Below are 17412 nucleotides of genomic sequence, written 5' to 3'. Positions count from 1 at the left end.
AACCCAAACAAAACACGCATTAGGAGGCTCTAATGTCTGTGTCTCAATCTCGTGGTCCATGTCACCTCTACTTGCGGCCCGCATAATGACGTGAAGAAATATTTTAAAAAATTATTCACAAAAATTATTTAATATGAAGGCAATAGGAGAAGTGTTACAGGCATAACTGTAAACAATGTAGCCTCATGGGCAGTGTAGTCCGTGCTGCAGGTTGAATGGACTGACATACCCGTTATGTGTCTGTGAGCGAGGGAGGGAGAAAAAGGAGAGTGGAAAAGTACGAGTTGTCACCGAGCAAAAACGGGAGATGGAAGCATGTAAATATAATAATAACCACTGCACCCAAAAAGAGCCAAGTTGTAAGTAAGCTATTAAGACTCGACTGTACACCGTGTTCGCGTTTTCCTCCGAAGCAATAAGTTCTGTTGGAGCAGCCTTTCAACGCCTCTCTCTGTCTCTCGCTAGCAAAGTTGACTCAGACAACAAAGTAAAGCTAGTCTTCAGCTACGAGCCCGACACGAACCCCGAAGTATTAGCCAGAGGTCCCTTTACGGTTTTACGCCTTTACGGTTCGGAGCTGCGAACCTGTTTTACAGGTGAGGAATATTTTTCTATAGGAGATTGCTGCAAAAAGTGCAGCCTTGAGTAACGTAACGGAATACGTTACAAAATACATTTTGGGGCATGTATTCTGTAATCTGTAGTGGAATACATTTTAAAAGTAACCTTCCCAACACTGAAGATGATTGACGTACACATACAAAGGCACAGCACCCTGGCACCTCCTCCTCCTCATGGTGGTCACCAGCTTGGTCACACACTGGGGTAGGATGGCGTCTTATTCTTCAACTAACATTTGTCACAAGTCGGCCAGTTGTGTTGGTCACTCTGGCACGAACGGCACGCCCAAGCTGATCCCACAAGCGTTCGGTGGGGTTGAATTCAGGACTGGCTGTAGCACAGGAAGTAGGTTGGTGGTTATATCCTTGAGCAAGATACTAACCAAACTGCTCTCAGATGCATCCACTGGAGTGTGAATGTTAGACAGACCTCACAGAAATAGCGCTTTTCACCAAAGATAACGTTCCTCCACATCATCATCCGATCCGATAAACACCATCAATCAACAGTCAATAGCAGAATAAGCGGTTTGTCATTGGCAGAGAAGATCTGGAAGGTTTTTTATGAGTGCACACAAATGCATGAATTAGAAATAAACAGCCTTTAGACTTATTGCAAAGAGGCATTGAAACAACAAAGAAATAATAGAGTTTTGTAAGAAAGCAGTTTGAGAGTTTAAACTGAGCAGAAAAGCACTTTATAAGTACCAATCCATTTACATCAAACAGCAGTGTGTCCTGTAATATCACTTATGGAATTTCTGTGTTGGCCATAAAACCCTGTAATTTACTTACAGAGTCAGCAAACTTAAAGCTAAACAGCTCTCGGGACTCTGAAATATGGCACCGCTAAACAACTGCTGCTGTGAGAGCAGAGCATGTTCGGCTTCAATAGGGATGGTACAAGGCAGAAACATAACAAAATAAAAGAATAAAATAAAAGCTGACATACCTGATGCCCTCTCATTTTTTGGAAATGACCAATGGTGTCACTGATGGTATACACTCGCACATGGCCCATATGCAGTCGCCCTGATGGGTAAGGAAACATAGAGAGGACATAAAACTTCTTCTTGTGGGGACTCTGGAGGAAAAAAAAGAAGAAGAAGAGGCCGTTATAGAATCATGAGACATGAGACAAATGACCATAAAACTGACTTTTAATCCTGAAAGCACACAGCAGAGGAGCCTCTCCATTATCAGTCTGGCCTCTGAATGAATCCCATACAACAGAGACTCCATTAAACTGATGAGAACAGGAATAGCTGCTCATCACATAGCGATCGTGAGCGCCGACTGACTCGGGGTATATTACTGTATAAGGCTCTAACAGAGGCTGATTATAGTGTCCGAATTTAAATGATGTCAGTGCAGACCGCTGGTGATTTACAGTCTCAATGCTGTTGCCACAGCAACGCAGTAAGTACCAGTTACACCCAGAAAGACGTGATTACAGGAAACATGAGTCATGAATTTTTCAGTAAATTAATTAGGTCCAGAGTTCTGTGGTAAATGCACTTAATCACTGTGAGCCAGTCCCAGACTGCCACACTGTCAGGCCATTAGGATATATAATCATCCAGAGCTCCGAGTCTGAGATGAGCTGCGAGGGTCAGTGGCAATAATAGATGAGGGCATAATTTAGAAGCATGCACCTATTCGTCTAACTGTGCCTCAAATGTATACATGTGGATCTGTTTCAATACAGGATCAGAGGACAGAATTATTAGCTCAGGTGCTAATAAGTATTTCCCAATTGCTGTTAAACAAAACAAGGAATTTTTAACAGAGCTTTTCCAAATGTCAGAGTTTTACTTTGGATGCGTATTTTACTTTGCACACAGAAAAAAAAATTATGTCACAAAAGCTAATACTACCAGGGTCAAAATTATTAGCCCCACTGATGCTAATAATCAGACACTGGAGTCCGTTTTAGCTGGATAACAGCCTGCAGTTGTTCGTTTCTCACACTCGTTTTCCAATCACAGCCCATTTTTTTCCAGATCTAACGGTCTTCTGGCAGGGACCCTGGGCTTCAGTTCACCCCACAGAGTTTCAGTTTTTCAGGATGTATCCATGCTAGTCAGTAATGCTCACTTTGGCATTCTGAAGGCTGTTCTTCCAGGAGCTATGAATGTTTGGGTTGCTGTCATACTGGAACACAGCGATGACGCAGACCCAGTTTTGCGCTGACTGCTTGAGGTTTTATTTTAAATTCTTCATAATTCTTTCACCTTGGTGAGATTCAAAATCCCAGACATACTGGAGCTTTCCCACAAAACAATACTCCCACCACCACTTTTCACTGGGGAGTTCTTTAGTTGTTTACCTCCCTCTTCTTTCTCCAAACATGAGCGGTATCTCTGATACAGAGCTCTAGTTTTGTCTCATATGGCCAAAGGACGCACTTGCAATAATTATAATCTTTCCTCAGGTTTTCTTTAGCATACTTTAGTCTGGACTGAAGGTGTCTCTTCTGCAGAAGTGGAGTTTTTCCATGGTCTGCAACCTCACAATCCATTCTTGTGCAGGTTTTTGATGATTTTCTTCTTTGAGAATATCATTCCTGCCTTGGTTAAGTCATCCACTTGTGTCTCTGCAGTCGTTCTGGGGTCTTCAGTGGTTTTCTTTCCAGAGTCTTTGAAATCTTTCAGCTCCTACCTCTACCAGGCTTGTTCTGTATTGTGTGGATCCATTTGAATTTCTTGAACTCACTCGTGGGTTAAAAATGTTTTGCTCGGTTAAAGAGGGGAGCTAATTACCACTGTCCTCATTTATAGTACGCACTTGGTCCAAGGTAGACACAGCAGAGGTTTTGTGAAACTCAAATAAAATCAGCAGTTTTTTAAACACACACATCTGTGTTTTTCTTGCAAGGACAAACAAAACATTTGTTTGTGCTTATGATGTTTAGATTCTACAAAAGACGTCTACTTGTTGGTGCAACCTTGATTTGTGGAGCACAATTATGATTTCCAACTCATTCAACAGTAATGACCTCTATTTAGGCCATAGAACATCTGAAAGAAGTATTTTTGTTATGTCAAGTATTTACTGAGGATGACTCATGTTTCTCACTCGACATATCAGACATTCATTTCTACTAGCAGTTTACCTCAACACATTTTTACAGCAGCAGCATGTGGGGCAAATGAAATGCCAACCATCTGCTTGTTCCAGCTTCTTATCTAAATATGGATTTATTGGATTATTATATTAGGATTATATAATAATTAGGATTATTATAGGATTTAGTGCATTTCCATCCATGCATGTTCCAGACTGCCTAACCAGGATTGTGGTGGGACAGGAGCCTATCCCAGTTGACACTGAGCAAGAGACAGACTGCCAGTCTATCTCAGGGCCAATTTACAAATCACCAATTAGATCAACATGCATACCTCTGAGCTGTGAGAGGAAGCTGGAGCACTTGCTGTGTCATATATAAACTGAGTTTTGGTTTTTTTTGTAACTGCTGGTTACCAAAAGCAAAACAATCATTCATTTAATCTTGAGCTTATTATTTGATACTTTGAAAGACCCTCTTACCTCCTCCACTGCATCCTTCCGCCACTGCGCCATAATTCGCGGGTGCCACCATCCTTCCACTTTGCGTCTGGTCTCTGTTCGATAGTCCTTCTCCCACACGCCCGTCTCACTGAACAGGGTGCGACTCCTGGGTGAAATTTGGTGCAGAAATGGACTCTGGAGGGCTCCGCTCCTTTGGGCTGCAAACAGGGGATACAGCGCCAGCCTTCTCACGGACACCCGCATGATTGCGTCTGATAAAACAGGAAAACAGCCAGTGGTGGAAATGTTGACATGCTAGTGAAATACTAAAGTTTCTATTTTTCAGTAGAGGTCAGCTTTAACCGAGCTTTCCCCTAACCTTTGGTAAATATATTAAATAGCTTATAAAACACACAACATGAATGCACACACATTAAAACATCTAACTGACAGAAAATGGAAACGGCAGTTTCCATCTTTACATAGAAATGACAATAAAAGGCTCGTGACTCCGCCCACATGAATCAAATACTTTATCTGATATAGATTTTGCTGCTCTCCCTTTCAAAGCTGCCTCTTCGTGCCCCTTCGGCCCTTTCCTACGCTTGGATCGCTTCCTGGAAGTTTCACTCTGACCGGCCAAACTTGTGCAACTGCAGTGTGTGCTGGATCTCCATCGATGTGACCAAATGGTGAGATGAAAGAAAATAGTCAGGTTTTTGTGGAGTGGAATAAGCTAAACTTATTTTTCAAACCCACTAGAGTCTGACATTATTATTCTAAAAGGCTACAGGGCAGATATGCCCTCCATGGTGTAATATTCAATAAGTAACTAAGTATATTTTATTTTATAGCACATTTAAACCCCAAAGTGTTTTACAGGTTCCTTAAACACTGACATTACACGCAGTCACAATGTTTACGTGAAATAACCAAATCTTCCGGTCACAGTTCCAAATTCTTGACAGAAAAGGTGCGTCTTCAACTCAGATTTAAACATTTGAATTTGGGTCATTTGGGAGGTCACTGCAGAGTTTTGGTGCAGCAGCAGCAAAGACACGAGGTTCTTTTGAAATAAGCTTTGATGATCAGGAGTTACTAAGGAGCCCAAATTTGCAAGAACCTTTTCTTCACCTTATCACTGTGGGGTATTGTTTGAGGTAAAAAATGAATTTACGACTGTAAAATGACTGAAAAAATATGAAGCAAGTGAAGCGCTGTGAATATTTCCCAGAGGGACTGTAAGTGCATTAGAATAGCCCAGTTTAGATGTAACAAATGCATGCGTAACCCTTCCAGATTAGAAGGATTTAAAAATACTGACGGCAGCTGGTGGTACCCTCAGCCTTTTAGTAGACACATCTATGGTATGAATATCAAAATCCCACTTTGCCTTGTTCTCTTGTTATTGCATTCATAGTATTTTTTTTTTTTAAACTTGACCTTAAGGTCAAGGTCACTGAGATTCAAACTTGTCCGAAATTTTTAGCATTTAGATACAACTATGTTACTAATATGAAGTGCCTGTATTGCTTCGTTCTCGAGTTATCTTATTCACAAACGTGGGTGTCCATGTTGCCCGCAGGATGACAACAATACCCCATCAGCCTTTTAGGGCTGAGGGGTTTAAAAAAAAAAGGTTTTCAGTCTGGAGATTGTTCTGATAGTTCTGCAGTAGGTATGAAAAGGGTTTCCCACATCAGTGCATATGACTTCAGATGACTTGAATCTACAGGAATGAGCAACATTACATTAAAGTCCACTTGTTGTGAACAGACTGAGTGACAGTTTCATCCACTGCGATTAATTTATGGCAGCTCTGATTTTTTTTTAATTTCTTTTTACCACTGCTGCTTCACAGCCTGTGTCCATCGCATCAACGTCACTCACACAACAGCACGACTGGTTTATTCAGCGCGATGTGATTACAGCTCTGCCTCTCTCTGAATCTAAGGTATCAAACCACCTGCCTGCTCGGATGAAAGAATGTCATTTGCAGTCAGATGACATGAAATGACACACCGATTTCTCGGCTTTAAATCGGCCCTGTACTTTTAGATTATTCCCACTTCATTATAGGAGGTTAAGTGCACCCAGCTGCCTCTGGACATCACCTGCATGGAAGTGGCAGCTTCACTCAATTTGTGTAATTACTGGTAGGTCAAAAGGACAAAATACTACATTAAAGAAAATGTCCAGAACAGGATTACTCTATAAAATAAATTTAAAAAAGTTTACCACTCCCACTGCTAACAACTTGAAAGAAGAAAAACAGATTGATTGTAGGCTGTTTCAGAAAGGTTTCCCTTCCTCCTTAATGATCAGAGAGCAGTTAGGCTAAACTTTCTGCTGGCTTAATGTCGGTCAGACAGTCAGCAGTATGTACGAAAACCCATTTAACCTTGATTTGATTTCACCCAGACACAGACGTGTATATACAGACAGTTTCCAAGGTAACCTGAGAGGCTCGTACAGTCAGCACAGTCTTGGCTGCGGAGGACTACTGCTGCTAACCTGACCTGTAAGGAGAATATTTTCACAGCAGTGACGCATCTGGATCTCAGAAGGAGAGACCTTTAAAGCATCAAAGCGGAGGCTGAGATGATCAGCACGCCCCGACATCAGACTGACATCAAGTCAGTCGGGAAAATATAAATTATGACTAAAGCTGAGGAGGGCTCAGAGGAAAAGGTTACTCTGTATTGTAGGATTGCTGATGTTATGAAAACTTGACAGTTAAACAAATCAGCATGAGAGAGAAAGTTTCAGATGACCTGATTTTAGCAATAAAAACCACTGCTTTTTAAAAAAAAATTACATCCTAGATTATAAGGAGACAACTGACCAGGATGGACAAATCACTTGGAGAAAGCTGAGCTTTGTCAGCTGCCACTGGTTCTCCTCCACCCACCTGTTTGTGGGACTTTTTTGTCTTCAATATATTCTCTCGAGTATAAGCTAGCATCACAACAGCCAACACTCCTCCCCTCAGGCTGAAGCTGGGAGAGACGAGCACTCAACGCCGTGCGCGTCTCTGACGGTGCGAGTGAGTGGGCTGAGGCGAAAGACTGAGATAATGTTTCTATGGTGACTGGCCTCATCCATTCGGGTGTCTCCTACAAAGAGTAAAACATTGCTTCATCTCAAGCTGATGTCCAAGTCTGTGTGCTGGACTCCAGTACTCAGCAAGGGGTGGGGTGGGGGTGGCTGATTAATTCTTCAAATGAACAGTAACTGTGACAATTTAAAAATATATTTTTAAAGCAGAAAACTAGGATCTGGGGGAGAGCTGTGCAGTCAGTCATTATGAGAATCTTTTATAAATGCTCAGATAGGACAGGTGTTTCAATATGTCAGAAGTCAAATGCATCTGTTTCTGGTGCCAGAGCTCACATATATTAAGACAATGAGTAAAGGTGCACTTACTTACATTTGCTCAAGAAACGATAATGTTGCCAGTAATCAAATGTATTGGATACATTTATAAGAATATTCTCAAAACACCATCAAAACTGTGTTACCACAGCTTGTCTTTCTGACCACATGCTCCCAAATTTACAACTCCTAACAACTTTTGGCCTCATTGGATAAAACGATCACATAAATGCAGGCGTTAAATTCAGTTCAGCTTGTCTTACACTGTTAACAATGAGGTGTAATAAGCTATATGGCTTCTGACATGAGAGTTATACACGATTTGCCTGCATATTTGTAAGAAGCACCAAGCAAGCAAATCAAGTAAGAGCAAAAACATTTTGGATTCTAAAACCACAAATAGTCCACATCCTGTTACATTGATACAGCATGCGTCACGCCAATTATCGCGTGACTTTGTTACATGCACGTTATAGGGGTTTTGACATGGTTTCTTTTCCGTCTTTATGCTACAGCGGTATTGCGTGTTGTTATTTCTCGTGATAAACCTGACCTGCTGCTTTATCCGCATAGATAAGCGAATGCTCCTCTCTTTAATGCGAATTAAACACAATGGAAACACCTTTTTACACCTGCTGTGTGCATGTTCGTGGAGTCTGTCAGCTGCACACACGCTGAAGGATGAAGGAAAGGAGGGAAAATGTCTTCTGTGAAGCTACTCACCGTTTTATTTCCTACTCCTTTATTTCCGCGCTGTGCTCGGAATAACAGAATACGCCAGTCCGTGTTAAAGAAAACATCCCAACCAGCCTTAAAAACCGTTGTAAACGACCTGTTTTCCTGGCTCACGATTGCACTGTAGGCGCCGCCATATTGGATTTAAATAACCTTTATTAACACAGTGCACAACGACAAAGACAGCCTTTAGCTACATTCCTGACGGATATTGCGATTAACGCCCTGTAATAACTATTTCTAGTACTGATAGTAATAGTACTAGTACTAACAGTCGCTATTTTCCAGAGGATAAAATGAAAATTGAGTAAACAAAGGTTGACAATTCCTGTTTTGTGACACATTTTTAAAAATTTTCTTTCTAGAGAGGGGATTTTTGAAAATCTCACTTTAACACTAGAACATACTGTCAATGGATGTTTAAAAAAAAGTTTTACTATGTTTATAGGAACAAAATATGTAATAAATAAATAAAAGGATGTAGTTGTCATTATCCAATCAGTTTTTGTATTGCACTGTAGCCTCTAGACAGATAAGCATGTATTCAGCAACTGGCATGAATGAATCTGATAAAACAAAAAGATAACAACAAAACCTTGGATTTAATGGTAAATACAGTAGATTGCTTACTAATGAAGCAGACTACAGATTATATATATATTTGTCCACCCTAGGTATCCTGATTTTTATTGAGCATTTGTTTGTACCTACATCACTGAACATAATTCAAGGGAGTACTAAATCTTCACACAAAGTCATTCAAAACTTCATTGATATCAGGGTGTTTGTTTAGGAAGAATAAACCATTGTGATTCCAATTTATCTGCTGCGGTCCAAATTAACATGACAACAGCCGCATTGGAGAGGCCACAACAAGGCATGTGAACCTCCATATAAACGTTTGCTGTGTCTCCCAGCACAATCTCAAGAGTTCAGAGATGATACCAGGAGATAGGTCTTTACACGGCAAAAGATGGATTGATGCCTCTCTACAGCAGGTCCAGGTGTCTTCTGGTATCTCAGCTATACTCTTGAGACCACATTACGAGGCACAGCAAACCTTCTTGCAGTGTCACATATGGATGCGCCATCCTGGAGGTGCTGGAATACCTGTGCAACCTGAATGAGATGCAGGTATTATCTCAGGCTAAAACAAAATAAGAGAAAAGTCAGTCAGAGATGGTCTGTGAACAGCCATTGCCTTCTTGTTGCCTTTCTAGCGCACCTGTTGCCACTTTTGCACCAAACCAGGTGAAATGGATCCACAAAGGTTTATTCTTCCCAACTTAACATACCGACGCTGAACTGACATGAGTGTTCTCTTTATACGCTATGCTTGTTATTCTTTGAGATTTCCAATGTTTTCATAAGTATTTTAATAACTGATCTTCAGTGATAAGAGTTTGCATAAAAGCTGACTGAAATTATTCCACGATTCGCCGTGATCAGCTTTACAACTACAGTGTGCTCCGGAGGGACCATCATTATATGCGGCTTCTGAGGGAAGTACACTTTCTTTGATGCCAATTTCCATCTTGAAGTGATTGCTGACTGAGAGTGCACCTCTACTCACTTTCATCTTCATCATGGAGCAAGGTAGGCAAAGAGGAGAAGGCTGAGGAGAAGACAGTGTCTTATCAGTCTTTTTTTTCCCTATGAGCCCTCCCTGTGGCTCTCACCTTTGATCTGACGTGCAGACAGAAGCAGTGCAGGGGGGAACAAGTCAGAGCCATTGGGGGAAGAAAGAAAGAAGGAGGGAGGACATCATTAGTAAGAGCTAAAGAAAGGTACTTTATCTGACGTCAGCGAGCTAAACCTGGGGCTTTGCTCTGGCTTGCCATCATATATCAAAGTTAAATGGGTGCCTCCGCCCAGGATGTGGCTGCAGTGGATGAATGAGAGGGAAATGGGTTTCTGACAGAGTAAAGATGCTAACTCTCCACATACATTCAAAGATCAGTGTGCAGATACAGACGAAACGTCACTGATGAATGAATGAATCTCACTTCCTCTACTACAGTAGAAGACAGCAGGTGCTGGTGAATGACGCTTTGTGACCAGCTCAAAGTTTCTGGAGAGATCCTGGAATCAAATCCTTCAAATCCGAATGCTCCATTCTTAATAATATTCATCACTACACTGTCCTACATGGCAAAAATGATCAAAGTATTTACAGCATAACCACAAGATGATCACCCTTCAAATAAGTGTCTCACTGTCTATAAAATCAGTTCAAATTTTTCACCTGCACCAGATTAAAGTGGGAAGTGAATATGAAGGTCAGATACCACAGAGTACAACATACATCATCAGTCAGAGGTCTCCCACACTTTGGTGTGTGTAATCTGACCAAATTTTGCCTCCCATTCAGTGTTTCTCTTTGAGACGTTGACTTAGACACACACAAAGTTCAGTTTTGAACTTGTTTACTCAGATGCACGCAGATGCAAGCAGCAAAGATGGAGAGATGCCCATGACGCATGCAAAAGTGCAACTGTGTTTGTGGACCTCAATGGAGACACTACCTTGGCTTCCATAATAGTAACCCAGGTTTTTAGTATTTGACCACATTCCTCTTTCCATACAAACACATGGCAGACAAAGGAGTCGTAACCAAAGGGAACTTTTTGGATTTTCAATTTGCAGGCCGCCAATTACCCCAGAGGACTTAGATTGTCCCTGTTTTTCATGAACCCTATTTGTTATTAAAGATGCATTCATTACTGTCTGTGGTTGATTCCACTCTTTCTTATTTATTTGACTTAGGTTTGATAAATACAGTGAGCCTTGTGTTCAAAATAATCATGCTCTGTACAGGGAGTGCAGAATTATTAGGCAAGTTGTATTTTTGAGGAATAATTTTATTATTGAACAACAACCATGTTCTCAATGAACCCAAAAAACTCATTAATATCAAAGCTGAATGTTTTTGGAAGTAGTTTTTAGTTTGTTTTTAGTTTTAGCTATTTTAGGGGGATATCTGTGTGTGCAGGTGACTATTACTGTGCATAATTATTAGGCAACCTAACAAAAAACAAATATATACCCATTTCAATTATTTATTTTTACCAGTGAAACCAATATAACATCTCCACATTCACAAATATACATTTCTGACATTCAAAAACAAAACAAAAACAAATCAGCGACCAATATAGCCACCTTTCTTTGCAAGGACACTCAAAAGCCTGCCATCCATGGCTTCTGTCAGTGTTTTGATCTGTTCACCATCAACATTGCGTGCAGCAGCAACCACAGCCTCCCAGACACTGTTCAGAGAGGTGTACTGTTTTCTCTCCTTGTAAATCTCACATTTGATGATGGACCACAGGTTCTCAATGGGGTTCAGATCAGGTGAACAAGGTGGCCATGTCATTAGTTTTTCTTCTTTTATACCCTTTCTTGCCAGCCACGCTGTGGAGTACTTGGACGCGTGTGATGGAGCATTGTCCTGCATGAAAATCATGTTTTTCTTGAAGGATGCAGACTTCTTCCTGTACCACTGCTTGAAGAAGGTGTCTTCCAGAAACTGGCAGTAGGACTGGGAGTTGAGCTTGACTCCATCCTCAACCCGAAAAGGCCCCACAAGCTCATCTTTGATGATACCAGCCCAAACCAGTACTCCACCTCCACCTTGCTGGCGTCTGAGTCGGACTGGAGCTCTCTGCCCTTTACCAATCCAGCCACAGGCCCATCCATCTGGCCCATCAAGACTCACTCTCATTTCATCAGTCCATAAAACCTTAGAAAAACCAGTCTTGAGATATTTCTTGGCCCAGTCTTGATGTTTCAGCTTGTGTGTCTTGTTCAGTGGTGGTCGTCTTTCAGCCTTTCTTACCTTGGCCATGTCTCTGAGTATTGCACACCTTGTGCTTTTGGGCACTCCAGTGATGTTGCAGCTCTGAAATATGGCCAAACTGGTGGCAAGTGGCATCTTGGCAGCTGCACGCTTGACTTTTCTCAGTTCATGGGCAGTTATTTTGCACCTTGGTTTTTCCACACGCTTCTTGTGACCCTGTTGACTATTTTGAATGAAACGCTTGATTGTTCGATGATCACGCTTCAGAAGCTTTGCAATTTTGAGACTGCTGCATCCCTCTGCAAGATATCTCACTATTTTTGACTTTTCTGAGCCTGCCAAGTCCTTCTTTTGACCCATTTTGCCAAAGGAAAGGACATTGCCTAATAATTATGCACACCTGATATAGGGTGTTGATGTCATTAGACCACACCCCTTCTCATTACAGAGATGCACATCACCTAATATGCTTAATTGGCAGTAGGCTTTCGAGCCTATACAGCTTGGAGTAAGACAACATGCATGAAGAGGATGATGTGGACAAAATACTCATTTGCCTAATAATTCTGCACTCCCTGTATAGTATTGTAGCGTGTGGTAACATTTTAGTGGACCTGAGGAATGCCCATAGGTTAACACTTTAATTTTAATGTTTGTTGTTGAGCTGTTAAAACACATTTCAGTACCATGACCCAACTCTAACCCGGTTACATGCTAGCAGTGATGTGCTCGATGTTACGAGGTTAACGTGGTCATCTCAGTGACACAGCTGTGACAACACCAACCCCACTCACTTCCTGTTCAAACTTTGCAGATGAGTGGTGACGATCTGAAGTTCAGCATCAGAAGTTCAGAAATGAACAGCCAAACAAACCTGATGTATTCTGGAGAAAAAAGTCACTGAAGAATCATGTGATGTGAAAGTATTTTTCTCAAGGGTGAGAAAACTTGACGAGATGAAAAACATCAAAAGAAAACACCTCTCTAACTGTTTATCATGGGGATGGATCAATCATGTTTTGAAGGGAAAATATCACATCATCAGATAAGAAGATGGCTCCTACAACAAACAACTGATCTAAACCGTGTGTTTTCAAAGGCTTGTTGATCATCTGGGCTTATTAAGTTTTGCTTTTCAGTAAAATCCACTTGCTTGTAGCTTCCCTCCATCATTTTATCAGACAATTAATCACAGTGCAACAAATGGTCTTGGTTCAGACCCAGCTCTCTCTTTTATGAAAGCCAAGTTTTCCTCATGACAGATGTTCGATTTGTATGTTTCTAAAGTTTACCTTCCTAGAAAACGTCAGAAAACTCCTCCCTAAAATGACTGTGACTTTCCTGTTCCAGCTGAAGTCATAAGCCAAAAAGCTGTGGCTGTGCGGTCCAATTGTAGCTCAGTGCAGTCCACATGTGCAGTTCTCTCTGACCACATTTGACTGACTGCATACACTCAGGGTGAATATGACTACCACAACTCAGTGACAGATCTACCAACCATGGGCCAGATGTCAGACATCAGCACCTGCCATTACCCATGTTACCACTGGGCATGACATTTAGGCCACAGCTGGTCCACACAACACAGTAACAAGACATGAGGCGCAACTATGTTGCTCTGACATCATTGTACAACCCCAGCTCCAAAAAAGTTGGGACCCTGTGCAAATTGCAAACAAAAACAGTTTGGAATATTACCAGTAAACCCCCATAAACCCATAGTCAACTCACAATAGAACATAGAAAACATATCAACTCGTGAAATGTAAAATTCTTAAGAATAAATGAGGCCATTTTGAGCTTGAGGGCAGCAAGATGACTCAAAAAAGTTGGTATAAGGCCATGTTCACCACTGTGTAGCATTCACTTTTCTTTTGACAACAGTCTGTAAACATCTGGAAACTGAGGAGAGCAGCTGCTGAACTTTTGGGAGAGGAATGTTGTCCCATTCTTGTCATCCCTGTGTCTTCTTGTCTGTGTCCTATTTTTCGTTTCATGATTATTGAAAGGTTTCCAAAAAGATCCCGACTGCAGGCAGGCCAGTTCAACACCTTTTCTACTATGAAGCCTGCATGTAACAGGTGCAGTATGCACTTTATTGTTGTCTTTGCTGAAATATGTAAAGTCTTCCCTTGAAAAAGATGTCCATGTGTATGGGAGCATTGATGGTGCCTTTCCAGATGTGCAACCTTCATGGGCACTAATGCACCCCCATATCATCAGCGATGCAGGCTTTTGATCTGAGTGTCAATGACAAAGCTCGATGGTCCCTCTTCTTTTAAGTTTGGAGGATGAGGTGTCCATGTTTTATAAAATTAAATTCAAATTTTGATCTGTCTGACATAGAACAGTGTTAGTTTTACTCTCAGTCCATTTTAAATAAGTTTTGGCTCAGAGAGGATATCTGTGTTTCTGGATTGTGTTCACAATGACTTATTTGCAACGGTAGAGCACACTGTGAGGACACACAGTGGACTGTGTTCACAGACAGTGTTGCTGAGCTCATGCAGTGATTTCCATGGCAGAACCATCCCTGTTTTTAATGCAGTGCAGTCTGAGGACCCAAAGATCAATGATGGTTTTCAGCCTTGAACCACACACACAGAGATTTTGGCATATACTTGGAATCTTTTGAGGACATAATATACTGTAGCCAATGTGGTATTCAAATTTGCTGCAGAAACTTATTCTGTTCCATTAAGACTGGTGAATCTGCGCTCATTTTTAATTCTGAGAAATCTCCCCTTCTAAGATGCTCTTTTTATACCCAGTCATGTTACTGACATGTAACTGTTGCCAGTTAACCTAGAAACCAGAAAATCCTGCTTGTGAAGCTTGGGGTACCTTTATGATCACAAACCTCTTGACTGATTTTAACCCTGCTGATGAACTTCCCTTCTCCACTTACGCTTCCTTTCTCCTTGTGGTCTCTATCAAATAAAAAGATAAAAAACAATCACGGAAATGTTTCTTACTTAAAGGTGACTTCATGTTCATGTTGCTGGTTGCTGTTCATGCAGGAGCTGACAAATAAAATGTGTTTACAGGGCTGCTGTGAAGACTTCAGCAGGTGAAAATTGTCTGCTCAAAGTCATTTTTAAAGAAATAATGGTCCTCTAACAACAGGATGTGTGTGTTAGGTATCATATAACAGGAGCAGATGGAGGCTCCGTGTCCTCAGGGAGAGTCTGACTAAACTAAGCCAGAGTTTTTTTTCTTTTTTGTTTCTTTTTTTCTTAAATCTATAGAGAAACACACACACACACACACACACACACACACACACACACACACACACACACACACATGGAATCAGTTCTGTGAAAGTCTCGTCCTTTTTCCAGTGGCCAGCTTTGTCTCAGAGCTCCACTTATTTATATTTCTCCTCTAATTAACATTTTAAAACTTGGATGGCATCCTTCCTCGGTAAAATAAAGTCTTTTCATCAGTAATTTTTTGTTGTATTCAGGGTGTTTTTGTTTCTCAGAGTCTCGGGTACACCCCAGCCTTCTGCTGTTTTTCAAACAAATCACTTTTGAAAGCAACCAATCATCCTCTTTTTCTACTCGCATCCACCTTGTTCACACCTTGACAAACAACCCATGGTAATCGCTCCCTCTCCCCTTGCTCTGGAGGACGATTGCGCCTCGCGAGCGGAGAACCAGATGACAAACGACCACGCAGAGCTGCCGGAGCAGCAATGCGTTAGCTGGGAAGCAAATGAGGGGAGTCTGGGTCTGGCTTGTCTTTACCTGTCCACGGTGACCTTTCCCGAACAGGCGTGTGATTCACAATCCACATCCACCTCAATAAGAAGTGGCTCCACGGAGAAGCAATCTCACACCATCTCTGCACACTGTGTTTCAGGGAGCCCGATAAGAATGATGTTATTTCCAGACTGTGTTTCACGTCAACAGCCTCGCTTGTCCTTCACTTATCTGTGCTTGTGCAAGCCCAAGACCTCAAAGAGAAACGTGGTTCTACAGAGCACCAGCTCTGCAGCTGGAGGAAGATCTTAAACAATCTGCTGGGAGCTCTTGGGCAGTATCGCCATCTATCCTGATCGCTCCTGCTCTAATTTTCCCACACTGCTGTAGGACTTCAGTCATCTGACACACAAGCTGTTTGACACAACTACACATTTGTTATGTCTTCTTCTCTGGCTCCCCGTGCACTTCTCCTGATTTCAGAGCAGTTCCTCAGCAGTTAATGCTGCTAATTACTGTACAGCTCTTCAGTTCTGCAGATCCCTCTGCAGTCTCCTAGATGCACTCAGACCGTCTGTAAGCCTGGCTGAGGCGACAATCTGATTAAGAAACCGATACAATGACTCTCCAAATTGTCATCTTGTTATGTCCTCAAGTTAAAACGTAATTTCTACGTGTCTTCATGAGCGTCCTAATTGCTTTCCTTCACAATCTAACAGTCAAATAAAGACTTTTTGCTTTATGCAGTCTTAGAATTCATAAAATCATATTCATGTTCAAAGTATTCACTGAAACAGTAGCGGTTACAAGATGCCTGTACTTGTCCTACTGAACTACAACTCAGAGGTAAGCAATTATCCACCAGCATAATCCACTCAGTGTGAGTCCTGTTCGTACTGAGTGGATTCATTAAAAACAAGCACTTTAACTAAAATCAGCAAAACTCGTGTTTCATAATTACTCTTAGATTAAAATTTTCATCTAAAAGAGATTGTAATACGTCTTTATATTTTATCAACCCAGCAGTGTATTACTGTTTGTGCCTTCACAGTGAGAGACTACACCTCTAAAATGCTGCTGACATTTGAAAAGAATCAGTGATAAATATCTGGTTACTTTTATTGTTGTTATATATTGCTGCTTTAGTAAAAACACATTGGTAGAGCCGGTTGTCTCTGTAAGTTCTCGATCATCCGAGTAGTCTTAGGAGTTTGAAGAAAATGGTAACTGGACTTCTTTAAGTTTGCGAAGAATGTTTCAACTCTTATCGAAGAGGCTTCTTCAGTTCCTTTTCAGAGCTCCAGAGATGTAAGGAGGTAGTCCTGATGGTCTTGACCCACTATTTGTCATGTGAAACCTAACATGGGCCAAGGTGTTAATAAAAAGGTATGGGAAATTGCCACCACTGGAAGTTAAAGCTTGATTCATACTTCCGAAAGAAATCGTAAGTGTACAGCACTTTTAACCACATCACTCAAGTCGTTGCGTGGTGCATCAACCTGACATGCAGCTTCATTTGTTGGGAGGTGTATGTCAGGTTACATGGAAGGTTAGGCATAAGGGTCAAACCTCTGTGAGACTTTGTCCCACCCCAACATGTGATCTATTGAGGTCACCAGAGGCAAAGAGTGAGTGGGGGTTAAAGTGCCCGAGAAGGGATCTCAAG

General features: G+C 41.5%; 1 protein-coding gene across 1 annotated transcript in view; it reads right to left on the bottom strand.

Annotated features, from left to right (window-relative positions):
* lars2 (leucyl-tRNA synthetase 2, mitochondrial) overlaps positions 1-8403 on the bottom strand; it is a 35150-nt gene extending 26747 nt beyond the window's left edge. Inside the window, exons 1-3 of the mRNA XM_004565175.3 lie at positions 8229-8403; positions 4170-4402; positions 1573-1704 (exon numbers count right to left, since the gene is read on the bottom strand). Of these exons, the coding sequence (XP_004565232.3) occupies positions 1573-1704; positions 4170-4394 (357 nt within the window). The 5' untranslated portion in view covers positions 4395-4402; positions 8229-8403. The remainder of the gene's footprint in view (positions 1-1572; positions 1705-4169; positions 4403-8228) is intronic.
* Positions 8404-17412: the final 9009 nt, after the last annotated feature.

Source organism: Maylandia zebra, linkage group LG11 (genome assembly GCF_041146795.1).
Source record: "Maylandia zebra isolate NMK-2024a linkage group LG11, Mzebra_GT3a, whole genome shotgun sequence".
NCBI classification, from domain to species: domain Eukaryota; kingdom Metazoa; phylum Chordata; class Actinopteri; order Cichliformes; family Cichlidae; genus Maylandia; species Maylandia zebra.
The sequence above is the reverse complement of the archived record's forward strand: the minus strand, read 5'-3'. Positions and strand labels throughout refer to the sequence as shown.